We start from the raw sequence: 27,615 nt of genomic DNA, 5'->3' as shown, positions 1-27,615 counted from the left end.
TTCTGAAGATAACTTTATTACGGATTTATTATGTTCTTTTTAGACTTTACAGAAATTTATATTTATTTAATATTTAATAATATATTATTAAATTTTAATATTAAGTTTAATATTTAAATATCCTGTCAATATTTATACACAGAAGAACAACTTTCCACCTTCCTATATAAAAATATAGCTGTGGTCTCCATTTACCCTCTTTATTGATGGAGAATTTAGTATACATCTCAATAAAGATAATAGCGGTCTAACTAATATCAGGAAACAGGTAAGTTTGGTAAAATTTAGTGTTCCTAAATAGAACACTTTTAGTTTTAATCTAGATTTCTCTAATCCCTCATTTGACTGACCTAAGAAACCATAGTTTGTGAAAATGAGGGAATTGTCTATTACAAATCCTCTGCTATTCATTTTTAGTCAAGAATTGCAAGAAATTTTAAATAACAACAATAATAAAATATATAATTTCTCAGTTTCTTATTTTTGATTTAGAACTTCACAGCATTCTTGTGTATAAATATGTCCTATTTAGACATAAACTGTTGGATCTTTTACTGCCTGGAATACCCCCATTAGTTCAAAACAAAAAATTATTGTTAAAAATCAGTGATATAATCAGTAACCAACAATTTGTAGGTTTTATATAATTTTATAGGTTTTATGACTTCATTTTTTATAATTACTTAGAAAATGTAGAATTTTAAATCATGCTTTTATTTTGCTGAAATTCAAATACAATTGTGCCAATATGGTAGATTTTTCAAAAATGTACCTGATATGAAGTCATTTGCCTCATGTTTTCTCTAATAATTAGTTTGATTATATCTAGTACTTAATCAAGTAATCAATTTACTTGATTAAAAAATACTGAGCAAGAGCAGAATTAAAACAGCAGGTAGGCTCCAGAATGAGAACTCCACAGAGAAGTATGTAAGACAGGGGTGTCAAACTGTGGGCCGGATGCATCATGCCAAAACTGCGCCCATCCCATTGCCGGCAATGTGGAAAAAGTCACGATACATCGCGACATGTCATGTGACATTGCAAATTTAACACCCCTGATGTAAGACATTAATGATGACTCAGGTGAGAAAAGAGAAAAGAAGTAATCTTTTTTCCTTCAGCAGAGAATCCATACTAGGTCCTGATTTATTTCACTGATGGAAAAAGGCTTTGTGGTTGAATACTTGGAGACTCAGAGCACTTTAAAATAATGCAATAGTTTTAAGCTTTTGACTTCACTATCTCCCTTCTATTTAATAATATCAGATTCACATATGTGATTTTATTCTGGGTGATTCTGAATGAAAGATGAAAGGATTACAAAATCCTTTGTCCATCATTCCATTCTCTTTTTGGGAAATATATTCAAGGTTGGTTATTGTCAGTAGATACCTTTGCAGTTAGATTATTTAATATATGAAAAATCTCAATCCTTTTGTTGGAAGGTTCCGTAGAAATGATGCATTTGACTATAATTCCTTCTTGTGCGAAACCTATTCATATGGTAATTATTCATCATAACTCTTCTTGGTATTAGAGATCCTTCTAAATAAATTGCATTTTTGTTGACATGAAACTCAGTCAAGGGGTTTTCTCAACAAGAGAAACTATTTTGATTTAATGTATTAGCAATGCATTATTTTGGCTAAGTATAACATCTTATAATTGAAATGCTTTTTTCCCTGGCTGGTACAATTAGTGGCTTCATACAGAATCAGGAGATCCAGTTATACAATATTTGGTTAACTTAATAAGAATGAAAAGAATTCCATTGAGCAAATTTGTAGAACAAATGAGATAAAGTGTTTTTTAAAAGTTATGCCAAGAAAAACACTGATTTAAAGAACTGGAAAAAAATGCTTCTGTCTCAGTTATTGTATACTGGCATGTACACCTAAATTTCAGATTTTTAAATTACCACAGTATATTATAAGCAAGACTTTACTATCGTTGAACATAAAACAAAAATGTTTTAAATATTTTTTAAAAAATAAGATCAGAATGTTAAAGTCTTTCTCCCCTAGAAAATAATGTGGTTGATAAAAGGGCTGTTATTATATTTTGAAGCATTATAACTCATTGCCAAAGTGCCAAACATTTCCCAGTTAACTGATTACATAAACATCACTTCAACCTATGCAAGCCATTCTAAAAATTCAATTTGTGGATAATAGTAGCTTAAATATTACAATATTCTGACATATTGCATCAAATCACGTTGTTGTTAGCTGTGAAGTTGTGTCCGACCCAATGTGACCTCATGGACAATGTTCCTCCAGGCCTTCCTGTCCTCTACCATCTTCTGGAGTCCATTTAAGCTCACGCCTACTGCTTCAGTGACTCCATCCAGCCACCTCATTCTCTGTCGTCCCCTTCTTCTATTGCCCTCAATCTTTCCCAGCATTAGGCTCTTCTCCAGTGAGTCCTTCCTTCTCATTAGGTGGCCAAATCACATTAAAGGACCATAAATAAATCTGTCAGCACCATGATGTTAACTATTGTTAGAAGGACAAATATCTGAATTTGCCATGCTGGCTCAGGAATTTTGGAAGCTGAAGTCCGCAGGTCATAAAATTGCCATAGTGGTCCAACCCTGCTATTCAATCCCCTGTGGTGGGGGATTGTGAAGTAACAACAATCAAGTTGCTTTCGTCTTCTGCACAAAAAGAACAGATATTGTTAGCATACTCATGTCCATAATGTAGATGTTTTTAAAAAAATCTAAAGCAGTAACCTGACACTTTTCAGCCCACTGGTCTTCTGTCATAAAATAGAAGGAAACAGCTCATTATTTAGAATAATTTTGGGTTCAGTCCTACAGAACTCTTTCCAATCTGATGCTTCAATTGGATTAGTAACTCTCCAGCATGATTTCCATACTGGCTGAAGATTTATTGAAGCTATAATTCATACATCTGACATATATTGGCCTAAGAAAGGCTATTTTCAGCTCACTAGTCTCCTGTCACAAAACAGAAGGAAACAGCTCATTATTTAAGATATTGACTTAGAAAAAGTTGTTTTCCAATTTCATATATTCACACTTTCATTCTTCAGCCTTTGTGATCCTGAATCTTATCTTTATAAAGTTTCTTTATAATGGCATTAAAAGTTTGCTTCTCAGTTCCCAATTTTGATGCATTCTTCTTGTTCCAAGAATGTTGTTTAGTTATATTTGGTATTTTGGGGGATATTATACAGGTAGCACTTTTATGTAGACATCTTTTCTACATTGTTTCTTTCCCCTATGTGAATTTATTATTTTGAGTTTTAATTTGTTTTTAAAAGGCATTTAATATGCCAGGGAGTTTCTGGAGTTCATGAGACTTAGAGGAACAAAATTTAAAAGAGGAATACAACTTGGCTTTAGGCTCTGGTAATGCCTTACTCATATCTTATTTAAAATTTCTTTAATGTCCACCCTATTGACCATGGGAAAAGCTCTTCAAATTGAAAAGTTTCATGAAAATATTTGAAGCATGTAAGATTGGAACTGTCTTATTCAAAAGCTGAATGCAGAATTATTTTAGATTTTTCACACATTTTAAAATGAAAATAAAAGTACACTGAAATAGATGTAATTATAATGCCGATTTACAAATATTTACTGCACTGACGTGATTTAATACTTGAGGACATCTTACTCATAATAATTATTTAGTGATCAAGCCAGCAGCTTGATCACTAAAGGCAGATCCTCAAATGTATATACCGTCAAAAATCTGGTGAATGGGACCTATGCAGTAGCCAAATAGGAAGATAGAAAAGAATGCTTTGAACAGCTTTTGTGTGCAATTATATTGTTCTGAGTTCCAATAATCACGAGTACAGCTTTATAATCTTCAAACAGTAATGCCAATAGACAAGAATCATATAAATGTGCATATCAGTGTAATCAGAGCTGTGTAATTTTAAGGATTCTGTATATACAATGTTCTTCCTAGCTCTTAAGAGTCCTTAAAGGTATTAATTAAGATTTGTAGGCAGGGTTACTAAGATTTTTGGTGACTTTGCAAAAGCAACTTCATTTTTGCATGTAGTTCCTTATATAACTAAGAAGCGGATTATATGGTGTACAATAAATGTGTACATTTTATACAGGTTGCCTAAAGATGTTTTCAGATATTTCATAGAATTTGACTGGACTCTGATGTGCATATGGCCATAGAAATAAATGTAAGCTGCTGAGATTCATTATAAGATCTTTAGTGGTGTAATGGTTAAAGTGTAGTATTGTGGGCAAATTGGCCCACAACCTGAAGTTCGATCCTAACGGGGCTCAACATTGACTTAGTCTTCCACGAAGACCCAGATTGTTGGGGTGTATGCAAATAATGCTTACATTATAAACTGCCCAGAGAGTGCTATAAAGCACTATTGGGGAGAGGGGGTATATAAGCCTAAAAGCTATTGCTATAACATTGTCTATAGATGACAGGTTACTGGATTATTTGCTTTTCTTCTGCTCTTTAGGGACCTATTGGCTCATCTGGTGAAATTGGACTATCTGGGGGACCTGGTGAGAAGGTATACTATAAGATGCTACAAGAGCAACAAGAGCAGTACAAGTAATATGTACTATACTGTGCATTACACCTACTGTTTCAAATTTTGTTCAATATGGGATAAGTTTATTTGTCATGATAGAAGTCTGAGATTAGATTTTGTAGTTTTTTTACATTACTGTACAAGTAACTGCTGGGTTCTGTAACTGGGCAAAAGAAGTTTAAACCTTGCTTTTTACCATTTCTCTAGTAAAGATAAGTTACTCATTTTCTAATTGGGAGAGATTGCACTACTTGAAATTTTATTTCACATGTAAACATAACAGCATGCTTATTCTCTAAATCTGTATTGGAATTTAATAATGCAAAAGAGTGAAAGTTACTCTATGTTGCTTACAAAAAATGTTACTTAATAGTAAAACTGTAGCAGGATTTTTTTTTAATGGAATGAATATTTTTCAAGCAGAGGATTGATAGAATCTGTCAGCAAATAATACAACTGGGTTGAAAGTGTCACAGCCTGTTAGCATTCACATTTTTATGACAACAATGGTATTATTTTCATGGGGAAGAGAGCATCCATCTTGTCCTTCGTGGGTTAATCAAAAACTGTTTTGAATCACACACATTCATTCCAGAATAGGGGGGGAAACCCTAGCAATGAATGCATTAATGGAGACAAGGAAAAGGTCCACATGTAGGTGCAAAAGTAGCTACTGAGTTCCTACTGGTTTTGTTTACCATTCCTGCAGAGACTTAGAAATTAGCTGAGAACCAGGAGTTACCACTCACATCACCATACTGAATATTAAGATATGATATGATAAGATAAGATAACCTTTATTGTCATTTTTTTACTGTGAGCACAATGGCACACATCAAAAATTAAATTTAGTTGCCCACTCTCAAAGTGAAACATACATGACACACACCTAACCATACTATATACAACATATATATAGATCCACACCCCTACATTACATAACAAATAAATATTAAATACTGTCCATCTTGAATATATAATGGAAAGAGGAAGCTTGAGAGTTCACAGGGATAATACTGTATGGAACAAAACTGTGACTGAATCTGGATGTTCTGCTTCGGATACCACGGAGCCTCTTCCCAGAAGGTAACAAGGAAAACAGGTCATGAAGAGGACGAGTAGTGTCCCAGACAATCTTACGGACCCTGCTCAAGCAACGCTTCTGTGCTATGTCCTGGGTGGAGGGGAGGGAACTGCCAATGATATTTTCAGCCATGCTCACCACTGTCTGCACCGCCTTCCTGTCTGTGAAGCGGTGGCGCTTCCAAACCAGACTGTGATGCTGTATGACAGGATGCTCTCAATCTTCCCCATGTAGAAAGTGGTCAGGACAGGGGAAGGAAGATGTGCTTTTCTCATGCGACGTAGAAAATGCAGGCCCTGCTGTGCCCGCTTCACCAATTTCTCACTGTTGAGCAACCAACAGTTAGCTGCACACCCAGGATTTTGATACTGGTAACCATCTCCACAGGTGAACAATTAATGCACAGAGAAGTGTGGCTGTGCCTGCCTTTTCTGAAATCGACAATGATTTCTTTGGTTTTTCCAGTATTTAAAACTAGGCTGTTTTCCTTACACCAGTTCACCAACCCCTCAACCTCCTTCCACCTTGTCATCATGTTTATTTATCTAGGTATAGAAGTTATATTTTCATTTTTTAATATATTTAAAAACTGGATATGCAGTTCTACTGTCAAAAATCAAATAACTACATGTATGAACAGTATGTATGTATCTGTGTATGCATGCATGCATGTATTTGTTTATTTACTTTTAAGGGAGACAGAGGTAATCCAGGCCCAGTGGGCCCTCCTGGAGAAAAAGGTCTCATGGTAAGGTTTATGTAAAAAACCACTGTCTAATTTTATTTATTTATCTTACATTAACAAAGCCTAAGTAAAAAGTATGTGCTTAAACAGTTACTGGAAAATTCCTGTTTACCAGATATTTAAGGTCTTTAAGGTAATCCCATTTATGTGTAGAGACATTTGTAAGAAAAATGAGAAGCATCAATTGTAGGCATTGGGCTTAATATTGTTCATTTTTCTTAAAATATACTGAAATTCCACATTATTTTTGAACATAATTTTTTTGCTTATGTTAACTCTCTGCGTTAACTATTTTTTTTAACAATACTATCGGCAAGAATAGCTCTGGTTGGTCATAATTCACTGTGAAAATCGAGCAGACATTTCTCTCTATTTTGAAGACAAAACTTTGAAGCTGTTCTGTTTGAGGAGGAAAGTACCTGGAAAAAAAAATAGCTTGAAATAGTGATGGGGATTTTTTAAAATTCCCTAAAACATCATTTGGAACTTAGACCAAAAGCATATTGTTTGACCTGTCAGCTATATTTTTACAGAACTAGTATTGCTACTACTTGAATTGACAGAGTGAAATGATTTTTTCCCCATAAAAAATCAAATACATATACAAATGCAAATACAAATAAGTCTCGTTTTAAGAAAATTTTCTTCACTAATAAAGTACATAAGAATTCCATACATAACAATACAAACTGAAACAAACTTAACTATGTATCGGCCATACTTTAATTTAATTAATTTAATTTAATCTTTTATTTGTCTTTTAACTTGTATTTTATATTGGTATGATTTTAAAATGCCCTGTAAACCGCCCTGAGTCCTCCGGGAAAGGGCGGTATATAAATCTAATAAAATGAAATAAATAAATAAATACTATATGTCCTTCTGTTTCAGGGTTACTCAGGTCCACCAGGTGCTTCTGGCGATGTAGGGCCACAGGGACTACCTGTAAGTATAAAATACTATATTTTTGTTCACCTCCACATCAGTCACACCTCCGTTAAATTTTAAGCTTAGGTCTTTTAATGGGCAGGTTAACTTTAGAGAAAAATTATTCAGCCAAAAGTAGGAAATGTTGGCATGAGTCCAACCTGAGCAAGCTTTTATATCCAGTGAGTTCGAAATAAGCCATGGTTAATTTCTCATTGAAACTGATGAAAATGTGTTCGGCGTAGGGGGAGTGATTTGCAGTCTTCCCCTACAAGCTGTAAAACTATTCTGGAGGAAGGTAGGACTTTTTGGAACATTATGCATAGCAGCAGCAAAGAGGGGTCATGAATCACTTCTGCTTTTGTGAAATCTCCACATAATTCCCACTGGATCTAGTCCAGTGAATTTGGCCAGATAGCAAATAAGACATGTACCTATGTGAGCAGATGTGTCTGTTAATTAATCATTTTAAGGCCTATCTGTTAGAAGGTAATCCCATGACTGATATGTTATCTGTTTCAAGTTGCTAATGTAATAATTTGTCTCTCATACAACTTTACTTTTCCATATCTGCAATTATGATGCAATTGATAGAGTATTGGACTAGGGGAGATTAAGTCTTTTAATACTGCTGAGTACCTGAAGGGATTATTTTAGCCTATTTTAGAGAATGTTTTTTTTAAAAAAGGGGGCAATAAGGAGAAAAATGGGTGACAGTTTTCTGGTCTTGAGCTTTTGGGAGGAAAGTTGGTAACAAAATATAATTTGTAAAAATAGGCTTCTGCTCTATGATAAAAATGTATTTAATTCTTATTTATTACTTAGGGCCCTCCAGGAGCACGAGGACCTCCTGGACCACAGGGTACTAAAGGTCAAAGAGTACGTAGTGTTTATGACCCCTAAAGTACACATTATGTTTGTTTGTGTGTATGTATGTGTGCGTATGAAAAAGGAAGAAAAAAGTGCAAAGAAAAAGGGAAAAAAGGAAAAAGGGGGAAACAAGATTTAAATAAGTGAGTTCTGATCTTCATTACAACAAGTATAAGCAAACTTATCATTTCTTCATTCTAAATGATTTCATACATGGTTCATATCTTCCTATAACTTGTCTCTTATCCATTTACAAATCCATGAGTAAATAACCTTTCTATCCTGATGTCAGCACAAAGAAGTCACAGAATTTTATAAAGATAAGTCTTATTTTAATCCTGATCAAATCAATCAACTTTATATTCCTTTTTTATGCTTCTAACAATCTTAGTCCTTAATTCATTTAGATGTTCTCATAGAAATTGATCTCCCTTCAATTTTTTTCTTTCTCCTGTCTCAAAGGTTGCTTCAAGTTTTTAACAACCCTCATTTTTAAATTCAGTAAAATTATCCAAATATTCACTTTGTTTATTAGTGGTATTTCCATTTTGACCATCATATATGTCTTACAATCCAGAATTTATTTTCTAGTATTTTTGCATCAGGTGATTCTTGTTTATCCCATTCATCCTGTCAGTCTTCCAAAATATTACCTTTCATTTCTCCTTTAAAATTTTTGTAAATAATCCATTTATATCAGCAAACATTGCTAATTAAATTATAGCTACTAGTTTCTGACCCCATTCTTCAAAAAATCTCTTGAAATGTCTCTAGACATTATGGCATCATTTTATAGGATGCACAAAAAACAGGCTTGTCTCTTTGTTTCCCCCTTTCTTCTTTCTCCTGCCTTTAGTTTTCATTCTCCTGTATTCTTTAAAGGAGTGAGAAATAAGAACGAGATTATTTCACTTCCAAATTGATCATTTATGTATGACATATCCCTATTCCCTTACAGAGTTAAGGTATTTAAGGCTGTGGAAAATCAATCCCATTGGGGTGTACTTATTGGAAAAACAAAAGATCTGAGAAATAGCTTGAAGAAATAATTGTGAATTTCTAGAAGCGAATTGCAGTCTAGCAATTTCTATCTTGAAGGGTAGATCTTAAGGTGATTGTGCCCATGGCTCAAATAGAAAAATAATGGACAAGAAAAAAGGGGAATAGTTGTTGTTGTTAGTTGCGAAGTCGTGTCCGACCCATTGCGACCCTATGGACAATGTTCCTCCAGGCCTTCCTGTCCTCTACCATCTTCTGGAGTAGGGGTTGGCAAAAATTGCAGAGACAGATTTCTCATTTCTTTTGATACAAAGATGGTGACTGGGGATGTTTTCAGATGGACGTTGTTTTTTTCTTTATCTCCTACAATTTTTTTTTAATCCCCAATGGATTCTGTGAATGTGTGAGGGGAAAAATGTAATACGTGGTAGGAAAAACAATTACTAAATATACTCATTTGAATCCAATTGATTTCTGTGAATTATCATAGCAGATTTTGTGCTAGAATTTTGTCTTAGGAATCCTTGGATGCATAGACATGAACAGTTGCATCATTCCTGACTGTTTTTTGTTTTAATATGTCAGGGACCACGAGGCCAAGATGGTCCTCTGGGAGAGCAAGGGACAGAAGGTATTAAGGTAAACGTGATTTTTTAACCTTTGCCCCAGAAAATGATCCATGGTGCTGTTAGATGCATGAAGTACAGTACCATGTAACCTTTCTGCTGTTTGGAACTCAACTTTTTGTCTTTGTGTTACATCTTATGCCATTTCTTCCTTAGTGTCTTATAGTGTTTTCATTGCATCATCCAGACTAAGATAAAAGCTGACCTCATTGTCAGCTGACAAAAATGTCCATAATTTGGAATTTAGGAGAAAAATTGTTCTATGTTTAAATACAGTGTACATTAAAAGATGCCTTTTGCTTATTTTTCCCAGGGAGAAGCTGGTGACGCCGGGAAAAAAGGCATTCCTGGACTCATTGTACGTGGCAATTTTTAGCATTCATATTTAAGGCATCAATTCTGACGATATTTTTGAAATAGACACATTGCCTCCTTTGTGTTTGCACAGGGGAAAGCTGGAATTCCTGGAGAAACAGGCAATCCAGGAGCACCAGTAAGTTCTTCATGCCTAGGTGCATGATTTATTTTTTTATAATTCCATTCTGCTTCTAACATAATACATTGAGTTTATAGCTGAGGTCACCTAACATGAGTTGGGGTCTAAAATACTCTGCAAATAAAAGTAAACCTTGTTTAATGACTGCCTTATTTAGAAACATTTAGAAACAATCCTCGCATTTACAACTTTTGCAGGTCTCTAAGTCATGAAAGCTGAAGATCATGAGCACAGTCATAATTTCATTTCAAAACAACCGATTTGTTTAATGACCAAGTTGTCAGTCCCAGTTGTGGTCACTAAATGAAGAGTACCTCTGTTAGAAGCTAGTCTAGTTCTCAGTCAAATAACCATAGGGTTGTTTGGGGCTAAAACTAACTTCCCTGGCCAGGTAGACCATATGAACATTATGTTACACTTCTATTCTGCTAGTATAAATAAATTTAAAAAATGATGTTTCTAATAAAATTCAAAAGAATTTCTGCAAAAATGTAGGAATTCTATCCGGTCAAGTATTACAGGTTTTATTGTTTCTCTTTTAATTTAAAATAAATGGAAAACTGGGGAGAAGAGTGAGCATAGCACTTGTTCCTTCCCCATAGCTCCAGGTCCAATTGGAATCACTTTCCTGATCTTTGAAAATAACCACGTTAAGGTATTATAGGGGAGGTGTTTTGATATAATAATTGGAGTGTCTTTTCTCCCATTGGTTAGTTAAGCTTTGGCAAAGACTGGGAAACAGTGCAGCCCAAAGTCACATTTCCTATCTAAGTTTTAAAATCTATATTAAAAGACATTGGCAATGATGGCAGACATTATTGTTATCAATAATATTTATTTATTTATTTTTTATTAAATCAAATTTTTATACCGCCCTATTCCCGAAGGACTCAGGGCAGTTTACAGGGCAGCATAAAATACAATATAAAAATAGTATAAAATTAAAATAGATTAAATTAATTAAGCCCAACAATTAAAACAATATTAAAAGCTAAAACCCCTTCAGTCCAGGCCTGATAGATCAAAAAACCAGGTTTTCAGGTCCCGGCGAAATGAACGCAGATCGGGGGCGGTCCGAAGTTCCACCGGTAAATCATTCCAAAGGGCAGGTGCGCCCACAGAGAATGCCCTCCCCCTGGGGATCACCCGCCGGCACTCCTTAACCGCCAGCACCCTGAGAAGGCCCTCCCTGTGGGAGCACACAGGACGATGGGAAGTTGATGCTGGCAGCAGGTGTTCCCTTAGATAATCCGGACCCAAGCCATTTAGAGCTTTATAGGTCATTACCAGCACCTTGAATCTCACCCGGAGGGCAACCAGAAGCCAATGCAGCTCACGGAGAAGAGGTACACGGGAGTATCGGGAAACTCCCATAACAACTTGCGCGGCTGCATTCTGCACCAATTGAAGCCTCCGCGTGGTCCTCAAGGGCAGCCCCATGTAGAGAGCGTTGCAGTAGTCTAGCTGGGAGGTGACAAGCGCATGGGTGACTGTGCGTAGGGCATCTCGGTCCAGATAGGGCCGCAACTGGCGCACCAGACGAAGCTAGGCAAAAGCCCCCCTGGTCATGGCTCCTATATGGTCTTCGAAATTGAGCCGTGAATCCAAGAGGACGCCCAAGTTGCGAGCCCTATCGACGGGGGGGGGTAACATATATGAAGGCATTTATGTAATATAATTTATGAGATCACTGTAGCTATTATACATAGAGGGTAAATTCTCCAAAATAGTTCTTAAATGCAAGGACAATAATGCACTGGCTCAGGTGACATTAATATCTGCATTAGAGAACAGAGAGCTTGTTGAACTGCTTCCTTTGGTAAATTTCCTGTAGTACAACAACTTTTTATTTCTTTTATTTGTAGAAAATAAAGCATGTAAAGACAAAATCAGTCAATAACAGTGTAAATTAAATGATTAAATTGAATTTTTCAGTCTTATACAACCATACTTTTGTAAGCAAGCCAAGTTATAGCTATTTTTTAAAAAAGTAAAAAGAGATATACAGTATCTGAATGATACTAAAGCATTAAATACACTTCAATATTTGATACATGTCCTGAACATACATCTGAAAGTGATCTCTGCTGACCTGTTACTTGTACAGCAACTGCATAAGACACAATTTTTTTCCTTTACCAGAGAAAAAGTAGCAATAGTGGATTGTACATACTTTTTGAAAGATGGGCTTCAGAACATATAGTAACGTGTAAGAGCATGTGGGAGCAGATGGAGTCAGGGCTTGGAAGCAGCAACATGAACTTGGAAAAAGACAATAGCTTCATTAACTATTCTTTTGTTACAGCCATATGCATATTCTAGAGAAACCCTTGAAAGGTTTTGCAGTTTTATTGAATTGCGGATACACCACTATGCTACAATCCAAACTATGGCAGTAGAGAGGGATGTTTTTAGTTCTATTTCCATAGAATTCTATGCAAAATTTATTTCAGTCCATACTGCAAACAAGGCAGCATTTGCAATCCAAGAACAAAGTCTTGTATACATATTTCCAAGCAAATCCCTAAAATGAAGTTTATATAGAGTCACTTTGGCATAGTAGTTAAGACATCAGGCTAGAAACCAGGTGACCATGAGTTCTAGTCCTGCCTTAGATATGGAACTGGCTCGGTGAACTTGAGCCAATCTCTTCCTCTAACCCTTAGGAAGGAAGCAATGGCAAATGGCCTCTGAAAACCTTGCCAAGAAAACCTAAATTTTCCCAAATTAGACAAAAAAGCTAAAAGCATGCTGCAAAAAGTAAGAAAAAAAGTAAGTCTGTCATAAAAATATCAAATGCCAGCTAGAATAATTTGATAGCATTGAAAAAATAAATGTGTTCTGGTTTATTTGAAATACTTGAATGAATGAAAAGGTCTTTGCTTAGTGTCAAAATGTGTTCTGACCCGGGTCCCCAAACACAACAGACGCACCAATAAATCTCCAACGCCAGCAGTTTCACACAGCCGACTGTTAAAATCTTTAGTTGCCTCCAAACAATGGAACTTGCTCCCTTTTTCCCTGCACAGGCCTCCCAAACACCCAGAGTTAACCTCAGTCTCTCACCATGCTTGCAACAAAAGTCCTTCAGGCAAGCTGGCTCTCTTCCAACATAAGACACATGCACAGGCTTAGAAGGTGCTCCAACTCCTGGCACCACAGGATCCGAGGAACCTCCGGCAAGTTTCCAAATAAGAGTCAGGAGTTCCAACTAGAAGTGCCTGACCGGCAGGGAGACAAATAGTTGTCTGCCACACCTATTCGTCTCTGCCCCTGCCTTTTATCCACAGCTGAGGGTGGGGCTCTGTTAGCAGCGGTGGCTCTTCCGCCCCAAAGACCGGCCCATAGCCTCTCGCTGTTCTCTCCTCAGCCTCTTCCGCACCCGCGCATTGATCACTAGCCCCATGTGATCCTCCTCTCCTGACTCACTTGCCTCAAGGCATGAAGGTCTCAGCCTTTCCACCTGGGGCCCAGGCTCCGCCTCTCTCCCTGACTGCGACAGCTCCATTCCTTCGTCCCCATTGGAGCTTTCAGATGGCCCTGACCCTGGGCCCGACACCTACTCCTGTGCTTCCTCCTCTGACTTGGCTGCGGAGTCCTCCGGCTGCTGACAGGCCACAACAAAATGGCATTAAGCAGACATCAGCAGATCTCCCTGGGTCCAGCACTGCAAAGTTGGAACACTACTACTGGGAATGCCTTATATATAATTTGATAGTTTCCTACCATAATTAACAACACACTCATTTCCTCTACAATGTAGCTAGCCATGCTTCTGGAGGATAGTATTGTACCTACTGTAACCATAGGACATCTTACATGAATCAGTGTTCAAGGACACTAAAAATAATACTTTGGATGTCTGCCATATACAAGAAATGGAACACATGGAATATTTTTTTCAAAGCACATCTTAAATGTTGCTAAGCTTTAAAAGTCAGTTACTTTTTTGTTGTCAGTGGTTTATTTTCTGACTTGTTACATGAAAAGGCAGCTTCAAAAAGTTTGACTATTCTTTTGTTTCCCGTCCCTAAATGATCCTACAGGAAGGCCATCCAGACTATAGCAGTTATTTGTCATTTTTCATATATATTTATAGTATGTCTTCATATAATAGTTTACTTCACAGATAAATAGAGGATTTTATCTTTAGTTTGTATATCTTAATTTTTCAAAGATGATTTAGGATACCGCTCACCAAAACAAAGAATTTACTAATTCATAAATCAGCTAGTCAGTGACCAGCCACAAGTCCTTATATAGTAGAAACAAAATTATTGGATTTAAAAAGTGTCATTGAAGATGTTTTATGAAATTGCATTTTGGTCAGTTTATGAAGTTTTGAGGTAAGATTTAAGTAGCTTTTTGGTTTTGATTTTGTGTTTTTAGGGTTTGCCTGGCCTTCCTGGAAGTACAGGAGATAGAGGTCCTTCGGGTGAACCAGTAAGTTGATTTCATTTCCTTTCATTTGAAATGTGAAATATAATTTCTTGTAAACATGTGCCTTATTTTGTTGTAATTAAAGATATACTAAAGAAGAAGCATTATTTTTAGGCTGAAACTGTGTGGCTCTTTATAAGATTTTATGATCTATAGAATAAAGTATTTTTGTCATTTCTTTAAGATGGAAGATTGTCCTCTTAAACATATCCATGAAAGCCTGAAAAGTTGTTATCTTGAGAGAGGATGCCTTGCATTCACTTTTTTAAAAAAATCCTTTTCTGGCCTTTTCTGTTAAGCTTTTACCTCATCATTTCAGATAGTATTTATAAAGAACCTACATGAGGCATTTTTTTTAATTCCCAAGAGATTATCCAACTGTAGTACATTTATATCAAACATATCCTCTATGCTGCAATTTGACCAGTTCACAAATATACACTCTCCAAGATCAGTTAAGTATTTAATCTAGAGTGTCTCAGGTTTCTTATACTTAGCTGGTGTGTTTGTATATTTAATTTAGTTTCAGATAGTTGGTGTAACTTCTTTATTAGATCTTTGAAGCTGAATAGAAAGTAAATTTTTTTTCTGAGTACGTAACCCACCTCCCAGTTAATATAAATACATTTGACTTTCAGTTGATTATTTAAATCAGTATCTTTTCCAAAATAGGCAACTTTAAGATGTATGGACTTCAACTCCCAATTCTGCGAGTTATAGTCCATACATCTTAATGTTGCCAAGTTTGAAAATCACTGATATAAATTGAGTGACAACTTGCACAACAGTCTTTATGACAAAATAAGCAGTGTTTGAAGCATCTAAATTTCCGAGTCTAGAAAAAAAGGCTATAAATTGTTGGTGGCAGGTGGCAAGTATTGTCTGCTAATTGTTCAAACCAATCTAAGAGAAATTAGAGGACTAACAAAAATGTGCAATTTGTCTCCACTGATTTTTATATCAAAATTCTTGTGTATTACTAATTTTTACCATTGGGAATAGTCAAGGATTGGTCTTTGGCTCATTAGCTTCACAAGAATGCCTGTTGGCAATTATTACACATGATTTTTTTTTGGCTTTAAACATGAAAAAAGCTACTGAAAAAAATTAAAAATGCAAGCATATTTCATTATATGTCAGTACTGTAGTAATTGGGCATCTGTATATTGTATCTGATAATTCAAATAATTTTGTTTGACTGAGCATAATAAATATGTTAAAATAAAAAATCTATTTTTCAAACTTACAGATATAAACCAGTACCAGATTCAGAATTCTATGCCACATTCATTTGCCCTACTGTGGAATGTTTTATTTTTCTCCATTAAAAATCAAAGAATGTACTGTCAGAATTTATTTAATTCATCCATTAAAACAAAACCAAGATTTGGCCTCTTTCATATGGATTTAACAAAAACTGATTGAAATTACAGAGCATGAAGCAAAAATAGTATGAAATTTGAAATAAAATCAATACAGTAAACTAAAGGTAGCCTCCTTTAAATCAAGGTCAGCTCCTGGTGACAACAGAGATGTATCCATGCCTGCAGTCACCAGTTTTGGGGATACTATGGAAATGCCTTTGTTGTCTTTGCAATTTTTTTAAAAATCCAGACAATGTCCTAGTACAGGGGTTCACAAACCTCCAGTCCATGGACCGGCACCAGTCCGCAGCATGCCAGCAAGCGGGCCGCACAGACAAGCAAAGCAACATCCTCAGGATGCAGGCAGTATTCAAAACCACACCCCCTCTGGTCTGCGGAAAAACCTTTCTCCATGGCACTGGTCCCTGGTGCCCAAAAGGTTGGGGACCTCTGTCTTAGTATTCCCTGATAGCCCCCAATCCAAGAACCAGCCAAGCCTGAGCCTGCTTAGCTTTTGATCCCAGAGAATTCAGGTAGATATTGGCACCAGCTATCTAGCAGAGTTCCTGATTTTGCTGATATAAGCGGTATCAGAAACAGTGTTGTGGACTCCAAAGCTGGAAATTTCAAGGCACTGCCAGAAACCCCAGGTTTAGTAGACATCAACTTTCATGCTGAGGCTACTCTATCAAATATGATAGGTTTCTTTTTTTTTTTTTGCAATCTCTACACATTCCATGGGCTTCTGAAAACTTATCTGAGAGCCTTCCCACGAGGCAGTTCTTTTTTTTAATTGAAAATTTTTAAAATACATTTTTAGAACATATACCCCATCTCCCCCACCCCCCACCCCTTCCCTCCCTTCCCAACACCCCCCCCCCGACTTCCCAGAGCTGAATACAGGGTATTACATCGTACAATCTTACTCTAAAATATTCTAATTTACTATAATTACTCTTTAAATCCTATCGCACTTTAACTCTCCTTAGCCATAGAAAAGATAAATAATATATCCTCTAGTTATAATAACTAATAACTATTCATATGCTAAATGATACTTTGTAGTCCCATATTTATTCTGAATCTAATCAATCCATCTTCTCCATTCCACTATATATCTTTGTTGCGAGTGATCTTTCACATATGCCGAGATTTTAGCCATTTCTGCCAGGTTCGAAACTTTCAAAGTCCATTCTTCTATAGTAGGCAGATACTCCTTCTTCCAGTATTGCGCTACCAAAAGTCTTGCAGCTGTTATTAAGTTCAGTGTAAATTTAGTTTCTATAGCAGTACAGTCAGTAATAATACCCAACAAAAACAATTGTGGTGAAAATCTTATCTTTTTCTTAAAGATCTTCTGCATGTTCCACCAAATTTTGATCCAAAAAGCTTTAACTTTTTTACAAGTCCACCATACATGATAATACGTTGCACCATCACAACCACATCTCCAACATTTTGGCTGACAATTTGGATACATACATGCTGATTTTTTGGGATCTAAATGCCATCTATAAAACATTTTGTAAAAATTCTCCCTTAAGTTTTGTGCCTGTGTAAATTTAACATTCCTAACCTATATTTTCTCCCAAGTGTCCATTATTATTGGTTCTTGAAAGTTCTGGGCCCATTTTATCATACAATCCTTAACCAGTTCCGCTTCTGAGTCAATTTCTATCAATGCATTATATATCCTTCTTATATGTGCTCGACTTTGATCTCTAATTTGCTTTACCAAATTCCCATCTGATATTGAAATGCCAATTTTCTGATCTTCTTTCCATCTGGCCTGTAACTGCCCATTTTTTCTTCTTTTAGAATATTAAAAGACTTCAATTGCCATTCATTCTTTTCCAATCTAAGGATAAGAACTTTCCCATGAGGCAGTTCTTATCCTTAATTATTTCTTGTACTGTAGAGCAGATGTCCATAAATCCCCAAAGTTATATCCTTTCTATGAATGGTGTAAAGAATGAAGGAAGTTGGCAAGACAAGGTGTGGATGATATAGAATTATGAAATCATCACTGAATGGATACCACCCAATCTGCAGGAGGAAGACAGGAGGAAAGCCTCGAATTTAAACCCTACCTCATAGAGATATGCAGACAGATTGAGTTATGTGAGAGTGGAACTTCCGCATGTATTCAGCTACATTCTTCTCTATAATACAGTTATGCCATGTCTCTAAACCTGTGCTACGAGCCTGTTACTGAATGTGGAACTACGTGTTTTGAGGGTTCAGATGTAATGTTACGTCAAGTAAGAAGCCTTGAGAAATATTCCATGGCATGATGATGATTGGACCATTGCAGCAAATCCTCTTTAAGAGTACGGACCGTATTAAATTATTCTACTCTCGGAAGCTAACAGAATCTGGATAAAGGAAATATCCAGCTGTGAGAAAAATGCTTCAAAAAAAACCTGGCCAGCTGATGTTATAAGTATAGGTGTAAAAGTGTTTTTCCCCATAATAAGAATGTAATGCTCACATAATTTTTGTTTGATAACCAGGGACCAAGGGGAGAACAAGGTGAAGCTGGTCCTGTAGGTGAAGCTGGCTTTGAGGTGAGTCCTTTACTTCACTAAATTATACAGCCAAGCAAAACTGACAGATACTGCTTCATACAGAAAGTATAGAGGTCTTTAAAAATCGGATATTGCACCATAGCAGAATAGGATATTATACCACAAGTATCTCACTAATAATCACACCAATAAGACCTTTTTTTAAAAAGTCTTGTGAAGTTCCTAGTGAGTTTCGTCATATTGGAAAGCATTTAGTGCTAGAGAATGGATAACTTCATTTATGTTTTCAATATAGGGATCACCTGGCCCAGAGGGAGAGCCAGGACCACACGGAGAACCAGGCACAAAGGTGATTGTTGGAGCAATTTTGTTGGGGTGCAGTTTGAAGGATGAGGAAAACAGGCAGTCACTTCTCTACACATACCCTGGGATATTTCGTGTCTCTATACATGAAATATTATTTCCACTAGAAGCATTCTGTCTGAAACTGGCTATGACATTTTGGTTAAATTGGTCCAACATTCGGCGATGTTGTCATTACTGCATCCTTCATGTATGAATCATGACAAATATTATAAATTAGGTGAGCCTATGTACCAGTAGAGGTTTTCCTTAAAAGAAAAGAGGCTAATATCCTGTATTAGTACAATTGATATTGTCAGGTGCAAGCAATCAGAGCCAGTCATGAATAGCTATAGTCAGTAACTTTATTACCTACCACCTATGTAACAAGAATCTCATAGATTGCTTGCCTTCTCTGGGAACGACCAGATAAAGCTTCATGTATCCTGGAATTCAAGGGATTCAAGCTTATGCCTCTTAACAGTTGTGCAGTGATTCCAAGCTAGACCCCCCACTTGACCCCTCCTTCCAGCTTAGCTCGTAGTTTCCCCACAAAGAGAGAAGTGGGGATGGGGTAGGAAGATGGAATGCGTAATAATAATAAATAACAGAAATACCTATACTAAACATAATTTCCAGCATACTAAACCTAAGTCCCAGCATCAGAATATACATTTTGAATTGAATTAAATGTTAATTATAATGGAACATGCATTAAGAAACAATCGTAATTTTAGCAAAAGGTTTTATAAACATCAAACAAGGTTCTATTTATATGCATATAGGGGATCTATCCTAAAAGTGAACTGTTGCTCATATCAAACAAACAAAAAAAACCCACCAATCCAGGAGAATTTAAGCCTTTTAAAAAATATTCCATGGTTAAATTTAGCTATTTTTAATGAAGATCGCAACATGTGGAACCAGGTTACAACATTTTCAAATTCCTATCCTATCCATAGAATAAATAAGGTTATAAAACAGGGATGGGGAAATGGAATCTAAAATAAGATAGGGGTCATTGGTGCATTGATGATGTTATCTAGTTTGAGTAATGAAGACCAAAGACCCATCATAAGAGTCACACTTAGACAGGTACAGATATACAGGAAGCCTGGTGAAAACAGAAAATATGGATTCAGAGAAGATAAGTCCAAGTCTTTTTTAAATCACACTCATAGCTGCCCACTACTCTAGCCGTCCAACCTTCTTCTTCCAGTCAACGAATGGAGTGTAGCTAGAGTTAGTCTTTCTGAAATTAGTATAGGCACTCCAAGCTTCACAAGGAAGGAAGGAAGGATCCAAGTGTTGGTCTTGTTCTTGTTCCTCTCATTGCTTCATCTCTGCAAACATAAGAGTTCAGTCATCAAGGAATATGAAGCCACTATGTAAGCATTCATTTCAACTCTGCTATATTAATTAGTTCATAGGGCTGTGTAAAGAAGCTTCATATTATATCATTATGTGATTGACTAGAATGTGTTTGGCTTAGTTAAGAATATAGTCGGCATTTGTATTTGCAGAAAACTGCATTATTATTCTTGTAACGTCTGCCTTTCTATTTACACTTTATTTATGATGAAAAATATAAAGAGTAATTCATGCTTGAGAAATGAGTTTGTTTTATAAAGAGCAAACTTTAGATATCTATTGTAGCAAACTTAGTGTTTTGCTCTGTTGATCAGAATATGTTGATCACTCGGTGTGATGTATTTCTGTTGCATGTAACAGGGAGATTCTGGACCAGTTGGCAATATTGGAGCACCAGGTGAACAAGGTGTAAGAGTAAGTACTGAATATTTTTGTTACTAGGGACAAAATTATATTGCGAATGCAAAAGGGCTATGTAAATTAGGAAAGCAGATGAGAGATGAAAAAACGTCTTTGCTAATACCTGGAAAATATCAGCATCACATTTGATTAAAGAAATTTTTAAAGGTATGGAAAGAAAGAATAACAGAGTTGAAAGGGACCTTGGAGGTCTTCTAATCCAACTTCCTGCTCAAGCAGGAGACCCTATACCAGGGGTAGGCAACCTTGGCTCTTTTATGAGTTGTGGACTTCAACTCCCAGAATTCCTGAGCCAGTCATGCATGACTGGCTCAGGAATTCTGGAAGTTGAAGTCCACGAGTCATAAAAGAGCCAAGCTTGCCTACCCCTGCCCTATACCATTTGAGACAAGTGGCTATCCAATCTCTTTTTAAAAAATTCCAGTCGTAAAGCACCCACAATGTCTGGACTCTAGCGATTCCACTCGCTGATTGTTTTCATTGTCAGGAAATTTCTTAGTTCTAGCTTGGTTTTCTCCTTGATTAGTTTCCATCCATTGTTCCTTGTTTTGTATTCAGGTGCTTTGTGGCAGCCCCTCAAATATTAGAACACTGCTATCCTGTCACCTCTAGCACTTCTTCTCATGAGACAGAATATGTTTTTAATTATGTAACTTAAAGATTTATAAACTTCTATTAATGTAGGATCAAAGAGTTGGACAGGATTCTTTAACTTAGTATTCAAACTAAGTTAAAGTATTCCAGGCTTCTGGCTAACTAACCATGATTTAAACTCATTCATGAAAGGGAGAGGATCACTTTTCTCGTTAATTGGTTCCACTCTTGGACTGCTATTGCTGCTATTTCTCGTAACAATCAATCAAAATCTGCCATCTTGTAACTTCTATTATTTTGTGTCTTTCACTCTGAAACAATAGCACCTAGGTCTGTGATGGATATAAAATGACAATAGATCAAGATAATCTGAATTACAAGAGCTGCAGCATATTTTTTTCTGAAGTAAATTTTTCATGTTGAACATGATAGTCAGTTTCCTGTAGCAGTCTGTAACTTTGTTCTGCATATACATTTGCAATTACTGAGGAAATCACTAGTACTCAAAGAATAGATCACAACTTGAAGTCAAAACACTAATTCAAGCAGTAACCCAGAAGTAGCCTAGGTTTCAGATGGACACTTGGGGTTGGCAGCTATCTTATTTATATTTTTGTAATTTTTTCCTAGCATGCTTATGTATTCCTATACAAAGTCAAATAACACTTGCCAATTGGAAAATTGTGTTTGCTCATTTGGACGTAATATTAGGAAGAATATTTTATTTTGAAATGTGCTATCTGCTCAGAAAATTGGAAAGGTAAGCAAGAGTAGAACAGATCATCCTCCAAGAGGGAGGTCTAGAGAGCACACCAGATGTCTGATAAATTGGTGGCTTCTAAATAATTATATAACGATAGCAGTGATGCTGTGAATGGGTAAGCATCCAATCCCATAGCCATTTCCAAGTTTGTCTAGATTCTAGAACATCTCAAAACTTCAGATTTAAATCCCAAGAGGTTGCAAGCTCATGAATCTTTACTTCAAAATGTTTAGTGTATTAATCTGTTATCTTTTTCAGAAGGACAAAACAATTACATTTTTAGTGAGGACAATATTATGATATTCTAATGTGAACTGAGTTTACGGGTACCCCATAACAACTATCCATTGCAAGAATAACAGAAGCCAAACGAGAGATATTGAGTATATCTATATATACTGTATCTATATATGAATATAAGGGACGCGGTGGCTCAGTGGGTTAGGACGCTGAGCTTGTCGATCAGAAGGTCAGCAGTTTGGCAGGTCGAATCCCGAGTGCCATGTAGCAGAGTGAGCGCCTGTTACTCGTCCCAGCTTCTGCCAACCTAGCAGTTCGAAAGCATGTAAAAATGCAAGTAGAAAAATAGGGACCACTACGGTGGGAAGGTAACAGCATTCTGTATGCCTTTGGCGTCTAGTCATGCTGGCCACATGACCACGGAGACGTCCTCGGACAAGCGCTGGCTCTTCGGGTTTGAAACGGAGATGAGCACCGGCCGCTAGAGTCGGAAACGACTAGCACGCATGTGCGGGGGAACCTTTACCTTTATATATGAATATATGAGAGAAAGAGAGAGACATTTATATTTATAGTCATAGGTTCCATAAAAATATTATCATGTTTCTTATAAAATATACTAAAAACATATAAAATATAAAAGGCTGATCCACTCCAGAATGCTAAACTGCTTTAGAAAAGTAAAAGGAATATTCTGCTTGCCAGTGAAGATACTCCCTTTAAAGTCAAATGCAGTTAAAAGTGAGACAGTGCTAAAGAAATGCACCATTTATTTAGTGCCTGTTAAGCCCTTCTTTAAAAGTTGATCTTCCAGTTTATCTTCCTGTGCTTCCCTGTACACGCATTCACTCCAATATCAGGAAGCTTAAATCGACATCTCCCTGACATGCAGTGTTCATTCTGGTTATTTGTTCAGTGCAGCTTGTTTTATATCACTTTCAGACAACTTCTTGTTTGTGACAGCTGCTGTGTCCTTCAGTATTAAAGCAGAATCACATTTAAATCGAGAATAAAAGTTAATCACAAATCATTTCAAAATGCATGGATTACAGCATTTTTGTATATTTGGAAGGGCCAGAGGGACCAAGGTTAAAAAAAAAAGACAAATCTGTGACAATAACAATATCTGCTCTTAGTCTGCAAGTCCTTGTGTACTGGTCCTGTATGTGTTTTCAAGCACAAATGATAAAACTGCTGTATCCTTGACTCTTTTTAATTTGATCTATATGCTGTTTTGTTGAGATAATGTACTCTTGCTTTGGAAGGCCTGGAGGAACGTTGTCCATAGGGTCGCGATGGGTCGGACACAACTTCGCAGCTAACAACAACTCTTGCTTGGGTTTGAATACACAAGATTTTTGGTAGTAACATTTTAATATATTTCTTCTGAAACATAGGGTATTCGAGGACCACCAGGAGAAGATGGTGTTCAAGGAAAAGATGGATCAAAGGTACTTTTTTAAAAAATCAGAATTTACAGTTACATGAGAAAAATGTTGCATTTTATTATGTGATTCCTAAATTTAAATTATTTTTTTAAAGTCAATGGTTAACAGAAGCTGCATCTGCTAGAAAAAAACAGAGAAGCAAAAGGCACTCGATCTCTTAGTACTAATTCTGCTTAAGAATCCTCATGCTATCCCCCCTCACATTGTGGAATATATTTCAAATACTCTATGGATTTATTGATATTACAGTTCTCATAGAAAGACACTCTCAAATTGAACTCAGTTCCTAGTTGGACCAAAATGCAACCATTTTCTATTCCGCCATAGCGAAGTGATTTGTCACTGTGTTCCTCCAAGATGTTTTTGAACTTCCTAATCTATCTTATGGCCCTGGCATTTCCTAGTGATCTCCCATCCAGCTGATAACTAGACCCAACCCTATTCAGTTTCTGAGCCCAGACTAGTGCTGGAACCTATCATAAAAGATAAAGACGTGTCTTGCTCATACAGGATACCTGGAAGCAAATTAAAGTAAGTTGATGAAAAACTTACATAAAGTAAATTTTGCCTCACTTGGAAACATAGGAAGATATTGTGTACAAATCAAATTATAGTTTCAGTTTTGTTAGCAATTAATAGCATCTCTCCAGGTTTTCGGGCAGAATTTTTCAAGCTCTGAGTTACTAAAGAGAATCATATTTCTTCTAAATGCAAAGTTTGGGTTCTATCATGAGCAACAGTGAGTGTCCAATCATTTCCACTGACAATATCTTCTTATAGTTCAAAGACTATTCCATGGACTATTCCACTTTGATTTAACTCTATTATTCCACTTTATTGCAAGACAACTGTCAGTTCAGGCTTTTATTCCTTCATTCTAAACTTTATATTCATGAAACACTTGAATCTATGACTTGTGGTTAATAAACCAGAATATAAACAATTTGTGTGCTGGTACACAGCATCATTATCCTCCTTGGTTTCCTTTCTCACAATTCTGAAGCAATAATTTGATTTGTAGAGAGTATCTTCCTATGTTTCCAAGTGAGACAGAATACACTTTATGTAAGCTTTTCATAAACTTACTTTAACTTGGTTTCCTTTCTCACATGAGTAGGTAAAAAACTCCACAACAGTTAAACTTTGCAAGTTGCCCACAGATAGAAGTACATGGTTGTTTTTTTTATTATTAAGATAATGAATCCAGCTTTAAGCTGAACTTTGTTGTTTAGGAAAGGTGAACTATAATCCTTGATGTCTTATGAAACTCACCCATCCTGATTTTTTAGCAGTTTTTATGAAGTGGGAATGAGCAGGCTTTATGCATGAATGGGCTGTTCATGTTCTCCTGAATCTTCTTGTCTTAATTCAAGATGACACTTCTGCCCTAGAGTTTCTATGCAGAGTTCAGGGTTAAAAGACCTCTTTACAGGTGGGAGAAATCCTACAGGTGAATACACAGACAACTGTTCAAGAGACTATTTTCACAGGTACAGGGAAATAAACTTAAGGAAGACTTGTCCCTTATATTATTTATTTATTTTATTTATTTATTCGGTTTATATACTGCCCTACTCCCAAAGGACTCAGGGCGGTTTGCAAGGCAAAATTTAAAAACAATACAATATAAAATTAAAATAAAATTAAATTAAGTCTAGCCGCAAAAAAATTAAAATCACAATTTAAAAACATTAAAACCCCTCAGTCCAGACTAGATAGCTCAAAGAGCCAGGTTTTTAGGTCCCGGCGAAATGAACGAAGGTCAGGGGCAGTCCGGAGTTCCGTTGGCAGTTGATTCCATAGGGCGAAGCTTGTTACAGCGGTAATGAGTTAAAGCAGTGTTTCTCAACATCGGCCACTTGAAGATGTGCAGACTTCAACTCCCAGAACTCCCCAGCCAACATTGCTGGTTGGGGAATTCTGGGAGTTGAAGTCGGCACATTTTCAAGTGGCTGAGTTTGAGAAACACTGGCTTAAAGATAACATTCCACAGTAGTGCCCTGTCTTTATTTTGACAGATAATCGACTTCCAGAACCTCTTCTCAAATCCAGACTAGATGGTATTTCCAGAACATAAGATACTTGTTTCCAATAACTCGCCGGATCCCAAAAAAGCGCAAAAAGTCCCTGAAACTCACCTGTTGTAATAACTTTTTTTTCTTGCTCTTCCACCTATTCAAAAGGACAAAAAAACCAGTTTCTCTCTCTTTATTTAATTGAATGTGATTTTGCTATTACCCAAATCCCACAGAATAATAATTTAAAAAATAGTGGCCTTAAAATAACATTAAAAATTAAATTAAAAGCTGCTTCAAATGACTCTCAGTAGAACCTGCAAGGCCCAGTGTGCTCCACCAGCCAGCAAAAGTTGTGCACTCCTCTTCTGCCTTGTTTTTGAAAGAAAAGGAAAGGCAGAGCAGCAAGTTTCCTTCTCTTGTGCATCCCTTTCAACTTTTATTTTAATTTATCCTCTAGTTTCCTGCAAACTCCCATTAATTGTTTGTATTGCATTTCCATTCCTAACATTATTAAACCTCTGCCACATAAGAGGTACTGGCACTGCAACTTTTTCTTCCATAACATTTAGGTCACCTGAGCTGCTTATGTCCAGATAGGCTATTTATTGACAGTTTTGAAGTATGTGGGTTAAAAAGGCTTTTACAATGAAAGGTACAGCAAAACTGAAGTACGTTTTGCAGATATATCTATTGTGTAGTGGGTTCTGGAGAGTAGGAAGGACGCCAGGCCGATGAGTACAGCATAACAGCTCTTTATTAGGTGGAAGTGACCGTACTGGGGAATAGGGGTTACCTGCACTCTTTATATACCTGGCCAGTACCTGGCCAGGTACACAGCCAACCAATCGGATGGAACCTCTGTTTCCCGCCGAAACTGCTTCCCGCCAAAACAGTTACAGTTCAACGCCTCCTGGTGGTGACTCTTATACAAATGCTTTAGGTGTTCCTTTAAGCCTAATACATAACAATATCACATGCAAATGACGTTCTTGATGTCATACTTGTTATTCGTATGTGTTAGTCCTTAGCCCTACTCTAGACCTACCTGAAGAAAACATTTTACCAAGCCTTTGTTTGCATAATGTAATGTCCAGTAATTTAATGCCATCCTACTTGATGCTTTTTATTTATATCTGTGCTTTAGGGCAGTTTAGGAGACCCTGGCCTTCCTGGAGAAGAAGGTGAAAAAGGGAAAATTGGAATTCCAGGGCTTACTGGCCCTCCAGGTGAACCTGGAATCAGGGGCATGCCAGTAAGTAAACTCAGATATTTTTATAGATTTTACAAAAATATAAACCCAACAGTTCTGAAGAATCTTAGCCTTAATATTTTACCCAATTGTGTCCCAAAGGTTCATAAAATAAAATTACACCGTTAGCTGTGAAATCAACTGTGCTGCTAAATTGATGGCATAATACTTACAGGAATATATCATGCAATACAATCACTGTCAGAGTTGCAGCATTACCTGGAAGAATGAAATTGGAAAAATAAATATAATCTGAATAATAGAAAATAACAAAAGATAATGGGAAAAGATATTTGAAACTTTTTACAATTATGTAAAGGCTACCCTGTTAATACAAATAAAATTGCCTTTAACAGCCTTGAAAGGCATGACTAATATTATGAAACAAATTTCAGATTCCAGTTGAACTCTGTCTTTGGATGGGGTTCTCTCTTCAAACAGCAATGATTAATTTTATTTTCTGGCATAGTAATAAGAACATGGAATAGATTATTTTCGATACTTATATAGGTCATATAAGACTTGAGATATAAAACAGGA

General features: G+C 36.4%; 1 protein-coding gene across 1 annotated transcript in view; it reads left to right on the top strand.

Moving 5' to 3' along the window:
• The window catches only part of COL24A1 (collagen type XXIV alpha 1 chain), a gene marked incomplete at its 5' end in the record, with an annotated part of 158,077 nt that overhangs the window by 87,696 nt on the left and 42,766 nt on the right, over positions 1 to 27,615 (top strand). The window contains 13 exons of the mRNA XM_083360473.1: positions 4,477 to 4,530; positions 6,330 to 6,383; positions 7,272 to 7,325; positions 8,133 to 8,186; positions 9,762 to 9,815; positions 10,116 to 10,160; positions 10,251 to 10,295; positions 14,688 to 14,741; positions 18,616 to 18,669; positions 18,926 to 18,979; positions 20,704 to 20,757; positions 23,758 to 23,811; positions 26,971 to 27,078. Of these exons, the coding sequence (XP_083216599.1) occupies positions 4,477 to 4,530; positions 6,330 to 6,383; positions 7,272 to 7,325; positions 8,133 to 8,186; positions 9,762 to 9,815; positions 10,116 to 10,160; positions 10,251 to 10,295; positions 14,688 to 14,741; positions 18,616 to 18,669; positions 18,926 to 18,979; positions 20,704 to 20,757; positions 23,758 to 23,811; positions 26,971 to 27,078 (738 nt within the window). The remainder of the gene's footprint in view (positions 1 to 4,476; positions 4,531 to 6,329; positions 6,384 to 7,271; positions 7,326 to 8,132; positions 8,187 to 9,761; positions 9,816 to 10,115; positions 10,161 to 10,250; positions 10,296 to 14,687; positions 14,742 to 18,615; positions 18,670 to 18,925; positions 18,980 to 20,703; positions 20,758 to 23,757; positions 23,812 to 26,970; positions 27,079 to 27,615) is intronic.

Source organism: Vipera ursinii, assembly GCF_947247035.1.
Source record: "Vipera ursinii genome assembly, chromosome: 3".
Taxonomy (NCBI): Eukaryota; Metazoa; Chordata; class Lepidosauria; order Squamata; family Viperidae; genus Vipera; species Vipera ursinii.
Note: the sequence above shows the minus strand (reverse complement) of the source record. Positions and strands in the feature narration are given on the sequence as shown.